This window comes from Geotrypetes seraphini, chromosome 4, assembly GCF_902459505.1.
Source record: "Geotrypetes seraphini chromosome 4, aGeoSer1.1, whole genome shotgun sequence".
NCBI classification, from domain to species: domain Eukaryota; kingdom Metazoa; phylum Chordata; class Amphibia; order Gymnophiona; family Dermophiidae; genus Geotrypetes; species Geotrypetes seraphini.
Genome location: NC_047087.1, coordinates 282,235,239 through 282,247,740, shown reverse-complemented (window position 1 = coordinate 282,247,740; position 12,502 = coordinate 282,235,239). Strand labels below are relative to the sequence as shown.

The 12,502-nt window shown below is 43.3% G+C and overlaps 1 protein-coding gene across 5 annotated transcripts in view; it reads right to left on the bottom strand.

Annotated features, from left to right (window-relative positions):
- The window catches only part of CRTAC1 (cartilage acidic protein 1), a 631,767-nt gene that overhangs the window by 274,995 nt on the left and 344,270 nt on the right, over window positions 1-12,502 (bottom strand). For all 5 annotated transcript variants that reach the window (XM_033942560.1, XM_033942561.1, XM_033942556.1 and 2 more), the window contains one exon: window positions 1,781-1,915. In XM_033942560.1, the coding sequence (XP_033798451.1) occupies window positions 1,781-1,915 (135 nt within the window). The remainder of the gene's footprint in view (window positions 1-1,780; window positions 1,916-12,502) is intronic.

The following is a 12,502-nucleotide window of genomic DNA, read 5'->3' as shown; positions in this document are numbered from 1 at the left end:
GAACTGTTCTGTCTCCTCAAGAGTGTTGGTAGCCTAAAAGATTGAGAGGAGGGAAGACAAGAGTGTGTCCAGCTATTTTTTGTCACATAAAGATCATTATGTTTAATCTGAATTAAAGCGGAGTTTTTTGGCCAATCATTGTGAGCTATTGTCCCGGCCTACTGCTGGACCACCAGATCATACGGCAGGCTCGGTTGAGGCCTGCAGGACATCGGGAGAGAGATGGGACAGGGTACCAGACAGGGAGGTGGGACAGGGTGCAGAGAAGGGAGGGAGGGTGCAGGGTGTAGAGCCTGACAGGGCAGGGCAGGGAGGGTGGGGGACAATGTGGAAAGCCTAGCAGGGCAGGGAGGGAGGGGGAGACAATGTAGAGAGTCTGGCAGGGCACATGAATATTAAACAAACTCTCCCCTGGCTTATATTCGAGTCAACCTTTTTCCTCCTTTTTTTGGGGAAAAAGGGTACTTTGACTTATATTCGGATCATCTTATATTTGAGTATATACGGTAAATCACTTTGAAAATTGATTATTTATAAAACAGTAAGTAGATTCTTACTATATGTAAATAGTCTAAATAATTACTTCTGCTCTTTGGATACATTTTCTGGGCTCTGGTACTAACAGCAACAGCATATTTATTAAAGCCTTACAGTTCACAGTGGCTTACAAAAAAGTCAAGCTGTACAAAGCCAGCGAAAATATAAATCTGACATCATTAACCCCCTCTTTTACGAAACCGCGCTAGCGGTTTCTAGTGTGGGGAGCCATGCTGAATGGTCCACGCTGCTGCCGACGCTCATAGAAAGTCAATGAGCATCAGGAGCAGCGCAGGCCATTCAGCGTGGCTCTCTGCGCTACAAAACGCTAGCGCAGTTTCGTAGAAGAGGGGTTAAGTACTACATCAATATACCATCACTGATTCCCCAGAAATTTACCCCCTCTTCTACAAAACCGCACTAGAGGTTTTTAGCACAGAGAGCCGCGCTGAATGGCCTACGCTGCTCCCGACGCTTATTGAGTTCCTATGAGCATCGGGAGCTGCGTGGGCCATTTAGCGCAGCTCCCCGTGCTAGAAACTGCTATCGCAGTTTCGTAGAAGAGGGGGTTAGTAAATAAAATCATTTTTAACATGCGCCTAAAATTTAAATAAGAAAACCTATTGTTTACCAGAGGGAGAAACACAGACTCCTGTTGAACTATTTGATAAGAAAGCATGCAACTCTAAAATTTATTGTGTGTACTACCTTTCACTGAGGCAAAAGCAAAACAAGAGGTCCTTCTCAAAGTCCGGGTTGCTGAATTAAAACCAAAATGTTCCACAAAATAACTAGACAAAAGACCATTAAGAAATTTATAACAAATAATTTATAATTTATAAATCTGGGTTTCTGGCCCAAAAATATCTAAGAAAAAGGACCATTTAAATTAAATTATTAATTTATAGAGCATGTACGGTTGGGCAGACTGGATGGACCATTTGGGTCTTTCTCTGCCGTCATTTGCTATGTTACTATGTAAATAACATCCTAAGTTTAAAAATGGTCCTAGCCTGTGTAGATAGCCAGTGAAGTTGAACATAATATGATGTTACAGTATCAAACTTTTGTAAATTAAAATCAATCTTATAACCGTATTAACTGCCTTTATGAAGAGATTCACCCAAGGAGGTATACAGCAGGTATAGTTTTTAACATAAAATTAGTCATGGTAGGTTAGGTGCTTTTTTCATCAGGTTTTAGCAGCATAGCTTATCGGACAGACACAAAAATCTGCACTTACCAGCACTAGCAGCCATGTCAACAAAAGTCCCATCCCCCTTGTTCTGAAAGAGAAAGTTAGGTCCATTTTCGTTGTCGCAAAATATGTCCGAGGAACTTGAGCTGAGAATTGGCCCAACAGCAACTCCACGCCCACCTGGGAGGAGCAAGAAAAATAGGTTTTTCTCATGGAGATCTGCAAACCTGAACACAGTGTTGAAAAGAATACCGGTACATACAGAAACAGGGCATGCACCAGCAGACAAAGATTGTACGGTGTCATCTGCCTCTTGAAGATAAGTTTCGTCATCATATTGGCATTTTGATATCAGGCTACTGATTACCCCTGAACTTAGGGTGTTGTTTCTATATTAAGAAACACAGATGCTGGCACTGTCGTTTCGAAGTTGGGACATTGGATCATCTATTGTACTATTGTCCCTTGATACTTAAATTTTGGAGATCCATCTGGGATCAAGTGAACAAAATATTGGAAAATCCAGTGGCACTGACGTACGATACCATCCTATTTGGTACGTTAATGAGGGCTAAAAACCATATATCTGCTCGGAATAACAAACTTCTCTTTATAATGACAGGGGTTGCCATACAACTTATTTTGAGGAACTGGAAAAACTGGGATCGATTAAATTATACTTTTTGGTGGGAATCTCTATGTCACACTTTTAAAATGGACATTATAGGAAGTTTATGGATATTTGGGAGCCATTGACAAAATTCTGTAAGGAGTGATTGTTGATTTTCCCCTTTCGATAACACACGTCCAGGGTGGGTGGGTGGGAAGATTTTTTTTTTTTAATTTTGAGTGCAAATTTTTGGATAAGTAGAAAGGGGGGGGATGATATATGTATTTGTCATAGAATATAATTCTGATTGAATTTAAGTGCTGTTAAAGTGTAAATGATTGTATAATATGTTGCACTTATTTTTGGCTTTAAAATGAATAAAGATTTACAAAAAAAAAAAAAAAGAAACATTTTGCATTGCTTCATCATCCCTCCATATTAGCGGCCTGTAATTGGGAATGCATGTGATCTGTTATAATGAAAATATGCAATCGTGGTACAAAGAACCTGCTTATACTTACATATATACACATTTTACAAAAAGCACACAATAGATAATAGTTTCCTTTTTAAAAAAATAAAAGATTTGTACAATCTTTCTTTGCTGTCTTTAAACACTTGACGGGAATGGAGCGGGGTGAAGGAGTAGCCTAATGGTTAGTGCAGCAGACTTTGATCCTAGGGAGCTGGGTTCAATTCCCACTGCAGCTCCTTGTGACCCTGGGCAAGTCACTTAACACTTCTTCGCATCAGGTACAAAAACAGATTATAAACACACAAGGGGCAGAGAAAGTACCTGAATATAATGTGCACAGTGCTGCTTATGTCTAATAGCGCTATGAAAATGATTACTAGTAAGAACATAAGAATTGCCACTGCTGGGTCAGACCTGTGGTCCATCATGCCCAGCAGTCCGCTCACGCGGACCAGCACCCTAACCATGACTAGCCCTACCAGCGCACGCTCTTGTTCAGCAGGAACTTGTCTAACTTTGTCTTGAATCCCTGGAGGGTGTTTTCCCCTATAACAGCCTCCAGGAGAGCATTCCAGCTTTCTACCACTCTCTGGGTGAAGAAGAACTTCCTTATGTTTGTACGGAATCTATCCCCTTTCAACTTTAGAGAGTGCCCTCTCGTATTCCCTACCTTGGAGAGGGTGAACAACCTGTCCTTATCTACTAAGTCTATCCCCTTCAGTACCTTGAATGTTTCGATCATGTCCCCTCTCATTCTCCTCTGTTTGAGGGAGAAGAGGCACAGTTTCTCTAATATTTCGCTGTACGGCAGCTCCTCCAACCCCTTAACCATGTTAGTTGCTCTTCTCTGGTCCCTTTCGAGTAGTACCGTGTCCTTCTTCATGTACGGCGACCAGTGCTGGATGCAGTACTCCAGGTGAGGGCGCACCATGGCCCGGTACAGCGGCATGATAACCTTCTCTGATCTGTTCATGATCTCCTTCTTTATCATTCCTAGCATTCTGTTTGCACTTTTTGCTGCCGCCGTACATTGCGTGGACGGCTTCATCGACTTGTCGATCAGAACTCCCAAGTCCCTTTCCTGGGAGGTCTCTCCACGTACCGTCCTGGACATCCTGTATTCGTGCATGAGATTTTTGTTACCGACATGCATCACTTTACACTTATCCACATTGCACCTCATCTTCCATGTCAATGCCCATTCCTCGAGCCTGATTATGTCACGTTGCAGATCTTCGCAATCCCCCTGTGTCTTCACTACTCTGAATAACTTCGTATCGTCCGCAAATTTAATCACCTTGCTCGTCGTACCTATGTCCAGATTGTTTATAAAAATGTTAAAGAGTAAGGGTCCAAGCACCGAACACTGCAGCATCCCACTGGTGACGCTCTTCTAGTCCGAGTATTGTCCATTTACCCCCACTCTCTGTTTCCTATGCTCCAGCCAGTTTTTAATCCACGTATTTCTCCCTCAATACCATGGCTCTCAATTTTCCGAAGTATTCATTCATGCGGAACCTTGTCAAACGCCTTCTGAAAATCCAGATATACAATGTCGACCAGATCGCCCTTGTCTATCTCTCTGTTTACTCCCTCAAAGAAGTGCAGCAAGTTCGTCAAACACGATCTGCCTTTGCTACAATCGTGCTGACTGGTCCTCATCAGCCCATGTCCGTCAAGGTGATCAATGATGCTGTCCTTTATCAGTGACTCTACCATCTTTCCCAGTACCGAGGTCAGACTCACAGGTCTCTAGTTTCCCGGATCTCCCCTCGAACCTTTCTTGAAGATCGGCGTAACATTCGCCACCTTCCAGTCTTCCGGAATCTTTCCCGATTTGATCGACAGATTGGCTATTAGTTGAAGCAGTTCAGCTATGGTCCCTTTCAGTTCCTTGATGACCCTCAGATGGATGCCATCCGGTCCTGGGGATTTAATGCTCTTAAGCCTATCAATCTGCCTATACATCTCCTCTAGACTGACCATCAATCCTACCAGCTTTCCGTCTTCGTTTCCATCATATAGCCTGATGGGTTCCGGTATGCTGTGTACATCTTCGGTAAATACAGACGCAAAAAATGTGTTCAGTTTGTTGGCAATTGCTTTGTCCTCTTTTAGCGCTTCCTTTATTCCATGGTTATCCAACACTCCCACCACTTCCTTCGCGGGTCGTTTCCCCTTAATATATCAAAAGAACAGCTTGAAGTTCTTCGCCTCCTTAGCTATTCTCTCCTTGTAGTCTCTTTTGGCCCCTTTTACCGCCTTATGGCACCTGCGTTGATGTTGTTTGTGCTTGTTTCAGTTTTCATCTGTTTTTGACCTTTTCCATTCCTTAAATGAAGTGATACCTTGGAATTCAAACTTAATCCGTTCCAGAACCCCATTCAAGTTCCAAATCGTTCGAGTTCCAAGACAATAATAATAGAAACTGGATTAATCTGTTCCTGGGTCCCACAGACTCAAATTTTAACAGTAAATACACTGGATATTAAGGTAAAATATTAAATAATAATAATAATACAGTTCAGTATTTTCCTCACTACATTACACAAAGGTGAAAATCACATAAGATGCTTTCACTACAACTTCCGACAATGAACTGAACGATGTATGGGTGGCCTGAGCGCTGGGGAAACGTATGCACAAACACACATGAACAACGTGCAGGGTGTTCAGATTCCAAAGCAGCATTCGGATTCCAGGGCAAAATAATAATTACCATATGTTAGAATACCATGGCACAGTTGATCACATGACTTCCTTCCTGGGAATAGATTACGTAAGTGTACACTTAAAACATAAATTTGCCAATGTTAAGCCCAGTGTTAAACCCAGTAGGTGGCAGTATTGTGCATGGCATACCTAGGTACAACCATTTACGCCTGTTATTGACCTGGCATAATGCTAATTTTTATTTACACTAGTATTCTATAATAGAATTGGCATGCCCTAATGTTGTTATAGAATAAGCACTCTATGCATTGCATTGGGGTCAGTGGCATAGCAAGGGTAGGTGGCACCCCCATGTCCTCTTCTCTACCCCCACCCCCACTCCTTACCTGACTCTCCCTTCTCCCTGTACCTCTTTAACTTTTTGCCAGTGCAATCAGCATCTCCAACCTGCTGCCCACGGCTGTCCCTCTGATGTCACTTCCTAGTCCCGTGACCAGGAAGTGACATCAGAGGGAGAGCCAAGACCAGCATGAATAATAGTTTGGAGATGCTGCTCGTGCCAGTGAAGAGCCAAAGAGGTACTGGGAGCGGAGAGGAACAGAGGTGCCGGCGCCCCCACCAAGACAATGCCTGGGGAGGTCCGTGCCCCCCCCTTACTACGCACTGATTAGTGCATCTAAAATTGGGCACCCTGTTACAGAATTCCTCTCCTAGGGAAAATGAACCTTGACGGGGAGACCAATGATTGTTGAAATGAGCAACTAATGAATAGTTATTTATTGTACACTGTTTTTCATCTGAATATATGCTCTAGGAATCCACAAAGTCTGAAAATGTAATTTGCAATCACATCTTTCCCTCTTAATAACCCGATTTGGTATTAGGGGAGTTTTCTTATTGCATTGGGTTATTCACTCTCCTGGTTAGTTACTGGTTATAGAATTATTTTTTCATAAAAACAAGACACCATTCTATTAAATTTCATTTCATGTCAACGTGTAAAATGTTACTGTTGTATCACCTCTGTCTATCCCCCATCCCTGTTCACTGAGATGTAGGACTTAAATTGTCTGTGTTATTAGATGAATTCATACTATTTAAGCCCAGTATACATTATTTTCACTGACCAAAAGAAGAAAGGATAACTCTTGAAAGCTGTCAGATACATTAAGTTAGTACAATAAAGAGGTATCAATCTACAACTTGGTTATTGACCCTTATTTCCATATATTGAAGTGGATTAAACTAGACATACTGCCATCTAACTTAATTGATTTAGTCGGTGCAGTAATTGACCAACCAATTAAAGTAATTATTTTTAAAAAAGTAGGCACCCACCAGCGTCTCCAAAAACAGCACCATGATGGCGTCTAACAGAGGTGCCTAATGTTGTAGGCATGGCTAACACCAGAAATGACCTTAAGTGTATCTGTCCAGCACAGGCACCGGAAATTTAGCCCTAGCCTACATTACCAGCGCCTAGGTTTGACAGTGGCCACGATTCTACAAACGGCACTGTTGCGCGATTGACATGTGACCGCCGCTGTTTTTTAAAGCCCCGGCTGGTAATGCTACCATCTGTAGAATTCAGCCCAAAACGCTCAGTCTTCTTTGTGGACAGGGATCTTCATGCTGTACCATGCAGATGGGTAGAATATCTTGACAGGAGTGGACGTATTAACATCTTGGTCCTGTTGCAATCAATTAAATTAATTCTTAATAAAGGATCTAGGACAGTGGTTCCCAACCCTGTCCTGGAGGACCCCCAGGCCAATCGGGGTTTTCAGGCTAGTCCTAATTAATATGTATGAGAGAGATTTGCATATAATGGAAGTGACAGGCATGCAAATCTGCGCCATGCATATTCATTAGGGCTAGCCTACAAAGCCGATTAGCCTGGGGGTTCTCCAGGATAGGGTTGGGAACCACTGATCTCGGATGTGAAAGGTCATGGTACAGAAACTGTCGCATAACCCTTTGCTTTCCAATCGAATCAAACCAGCCCGAGGTGCATTTCACTTGTTTTTCTACTACTTTTGAGTACATTTAGTTAAGATTCATTGTGAATGCAATTTAGTCTCATAAACCTATTTGAGAACAATTTCAATTTTACTACATCATCACTCACTCTCCTTATGACAGCACATAAATGGAGTGGAACTAATATAAACAATGATATGGGAAGAGCAAGTGTGGAGGCAGAAATAACCAATTCAGAGAGCAGGCAGAGAGGGAGGCCTGCAAAGAGGCTAGAAAATATGAGCTAAATGGAATAGAGAGGAAATGTAGCAAAAATGTACCACTACTAATTAAAAGAAAACTCTTGTAGAGGCCTTCAATCATGCTACCCTTTATTAGATAAGCCTGGTTCAAATCCTGCTGCTGTTTCTTTTGATTTTGGTCAAATGGCTTAACCCTTCATTACCTCAATTACAAATGTAGACTATGGGCTCCTTTTACAAAGGTGCGTTAGGGCTTTGCCGCGTGTGCTAGCTAGACCTTAACGTAAGCATTGAGCTGGCATTAGTTCTAGAAGCATAGCGCGGGTTTAGCGCGCGGTAATTTCGTGCGTGCGCTAATTTCTTTAGCACACCTTAGTAAAAGGAGCCCTATAAGCCTTCTGGGGACATGGAAATATTTACTGGCAAATTCTATAAAAAACGTCTACAGTTAGACACCTAGATTGGTGTCCAGGTAACAGAGAATTTAAAGACTCTTTTAGGCCTTGCTACGTATATATTTTCTGTATATGCTATATGTGTTATATTTTTAATAAATTATTTATTCTCATAGTTGGTTGATTGTGTCCCTTCCCCACTCCTTCTTTTGATATTGCACTTCCTACGTGGCTATTAAACTCCTTGAAGGGAGCACTGGTGTTGGAACCAACAAGGGATCAGGCAATACTGGACCTGTTACTTACCAATGGTGAAAGTGTCACAGAAGTCTCGGTGGGAGGCACATTGGCCTCCAGCGACCACAACATGATATGGTTCAATCTTGGGAAAGGCTTCACTAAATCTGCAACACTAACCAAGGTCCTCAAATTCAAGGACACAAACTTCCAAGAGATGGGTGACTTTGTTCACCAGATGCTACAAAGCCAAGCAGAAACTGATAGTGTGGAAGAAATGTGGTCGACTTTGAAAGCCACCATACAGGATGCGACGAACCGTTATGTTAAGCTGGTAAGTAAACGCCGTAGAAACAATAAACCACAGTGGTTCACTGCGGAGATCTCAGACCTCATCAAAGAAAAGAAAAAAGCATTCATCTCTTACAAACAATCAAGGGAACAGGACTCCAGAGCAGAATACCTGACCAAGTCAAAAGCCGTCAAAACAGCAGTCAGGGAGGCTAAATTCAACATGGAGGAATCTCTAGCAAAGAACATCCAGAAGGGAGATAAATCATTCTTCAGGTATATCAGTGACAGAAGTAAAACTCAGGGGGAATAGTACGTCTAAGGAAACCAGACGGAGACTATGTGGAAAAGGACTCAGAAAAAGCCCAACTGCTAAATGAATACTTCTGCTCTGTCTTCACCCAAGAAGCACCGGGGCATGGACCTCAGCTACAGACAAGGGCTGACTCAGTAGACCCATTTAGCGATTTCAAATTCACGCCCAACAGTGTCTACGTGGAGCTGTCAAAGCTCAAGGTTTACAAGGCAATGGGACCGGACAACCTGCACCCCAGGGTGCTCAGGGAGTTAAGTGATGTCTTGGCGGAGCCGCTGTCAGCGCTCTTCAACCTCTCCCTTAGTTCAGGTAGCGTCCCGTTGGACTGGAAGAAGGCTAACGTCATTCCACTCCACAAGAAAGGCTCCAAGACAGAAGCGGCAAACTACAGACCAGTGAGTCTCACATCAACAGTGAGCAAACTAATGGAAACTCTTATCAAACACCAATTAGATACGATCCTGAATGAAGAGAACCTACGGGATCCCCGTCAACATGGATTTACTAAGGGGAGATCCTGCCAATCCAACCTGATCAGCTTCTTTGACTGGGTGACGGGGAAGTTAGATGTTGGAGAGTCCCTGGACATCGTATACCTGGACTTTAGCAAGGCATTCGATTGCGTACCTCATCGCAGGTTGCTAAGCAAGATGAGTTCCATAGGATTGGGCGACACATTGGCGAAGTGGGTTGGGAACTGGCTTGGAGGTAGGGTTCAAAGGGTGATGGTGAACGGCACCCCCTCTGCAATGGCGGAGGTGATCAGCGGGGTGCCCCAGGGCTCTGTCTTATTCAATATCTTTATAAGGGACTTGGCAGAAGGGCTCCGAGGTAAGATAACATTATTTGCCGATGACGCCAAACTAAGCAATGTAGTGGGCAAAAGTACAATAGAAAAAAATTCAATGCCCGACAATATGATGCACGATCTACTCTTACTAGAGACCTGGTCTAAGACATGGCAGCTCAGCTTCAATGCCAAAAAATGCAAAGTTATGCACCTGGGTACCCAAAATCCATGCAGGACTTATACCCTTAATGGCGAGATCCTAACAAGAACGGTAGCACAACGGGACTTAGGGGTGATCGTCAGTGAGGACATGAAGGCTGCCAATCAAGTGGAGCAAGCTTCTTCCAAGGCAAGACAAATCATAGGTTGCATACGCAGGGGTTTCGTCAGCCGTAAGCCTGAAGTCATTATGCCTCTGTATAGATCCATGGTGAGACCCCACCTGGAATACTGTGTGCAATTCTGGAGGCCGCATTACCGTAAGGATGTGCTGAGGCTGGAGTCGGTCCAGAGAATGGCCACCCGGATGGTCTCGGGACTGAAGGATCTCCCGTACGAAGAACGGTTAGATAAATTACAGCTATACTTGCTCGAGGAGCGCAGAGAGAGGGGAGACATGATCGAGACGTTCAAGTATCTCACAGGCCGCATCGATGCAGAGGAGGATATCTTCTTTTTCAAGGGTCCCACGGCAACAAGAGGACATCCGTGGAAAATCAGAGGAGGGAAACTGCGTGGTGACACCAGGAAATTCTTTTTCACCGAAAGGGTGGTTGATCGCTGGAATAGTCTTCCACTTCAGGTGATTGAGGCCAGCAGCGTGCCTGATTTTAAGGCCAAATGGGATCGACACGTGGGATCTATTCGCAAAGTAAAGGCAGGGGAGGGTCATTAGGGTGGGCAGACTGGATGGGCCGTGGCCCTTATCTGCCGCCAATTTCTATGTTTCTATGTTTACGTGGGGTTGTTTTTTCCTTTTCTTTTTTGGAAAAAGCATTTTGCCGATCTAGGCACCTACCTTAATTATTTAAAAAGCTTAATCGATGTTAACAAACAATTAGCACCGCAGAATTGGCTTAAATTAAAATTAATTGGATGGTAGGCACCTAGGTGTAGATTGCTAAGACCGTGATGGTCGCTGTAGGCCGATTTTGTGGCCAATTCTGAAACAGCGATTGATGTTCCAACAAGTTTGCATGCAAATGATTTGCGCGGAGGTTCACTGTAATCCAGTCCGATTGAGAGCGACTTAGACACATGCACAGAGTAGTCCAGTTGATACAGCCACAATGTACTCATGCGCCAAGATTTACTATGTCAGTCATAGTTGTGGCTTATTGTAGTGTGTCAAATGCTTACGGAGCAGTAGCAGCAGACTACGCAAATGCAGGAAATAAATGAGGATGGTCCTGAACAAAAAAATTCTGGCCCAGCTTGTACATATTTTAATCATGAGAAATGAACATTTTCACCTTCTCTCGATCACCCCCATCTCATACTTTACACTGTTAATGGGCATACATAAGATGCACCTCACAACACACATATAACACAAGTATACGTCCTTATCCTACTGTAAACATATAATTCATGTAATAAACGTTATACATTTTATACATATTATATTGATTTCAAGGCTGAACTGTTGATAAGACACAAAAGCAACTGGTCTTCACTTGTCTTTTTTTTCAGGTCGATAGAAGTGATAACTATTTTTTGTCTATGGCGAATTGATGTTAGAGCATCGATTTGGTCAGCTAGTTTGCATGGCATTTTAATATTAATAATCTCATTTACATGGCAGAGTCAGAGAATGAGCAAATGCTCAGAAAACCACGTGGTGAGCCATTTTGTGCATCGGGATGGCAAATTCGATGTCATTAAACCGGTCAAACTGGTTTAGCAACGATCGTTAGATGATCAGAAACTCTAATGCATTTAGCCCCTAGTCCAAGGGTAGGGAACTCCGGTCCTCGAGAGCCATTTTTCAGTCGGGTTTTCAGGATTTCCTCAATGAATATGCATTGAAAGCAGTGCATGCAAATAGATCTCATGCATATTCATTGGGGAAATCCTGAAAACCTGACTGGAATATGGCTCTCGAGAACCAGAGTACCCTACCTCTGCCCTAGTCCAAGGCACCTACCAGAAAGTAGGCATGGTTAGGGGGCAGATCATGGGTGTGTTTGGCCTGTTTTGGCACTAGTATTTAGGCCAAGAAAACTCCGGCATGCATAGGATGCACCAAAAGTTCAGACGTCCATTTGCGCCTAAGTCTACTTTAGGCACTGCTAGGTGTGATTCTATAAATGGCACCTAAGATTGATATACGCTATGTGCCGCATTCCTCAGCGTCTATGTTTTAGAATCAGGCCATTTATGGAATCGGGGCCTTAGGGCTCCTTTTACAAAGCCGCAGTAGCGGCTTTAATGCGCGCGACGTTTAATCACGCGCTAACCCCCGCACTAGCCCCAAAACTACCGCCTGCTCAAGAGGAGGCGGTAGTGGCTAGCGTGGCCGGCGGTTTAGCGCACATTAAATCGCTACTGCGCCTTCGTAAAAGAAGCCCTTAGTGTACCTGAACGTAACTCATCTTGAGCTACTTTTGAAAATGGTGTGACCTAAGTCCCAATAAATAAATTATGTGTGACCGGACAATGTACCAGCATAGGAATCAAAAGGTAACCCAGCTCTTCAAAGAGTCTCCAGTTAACCAAAGCAAGGATCTGCACATTAATGCTTATACTGTACAAATAA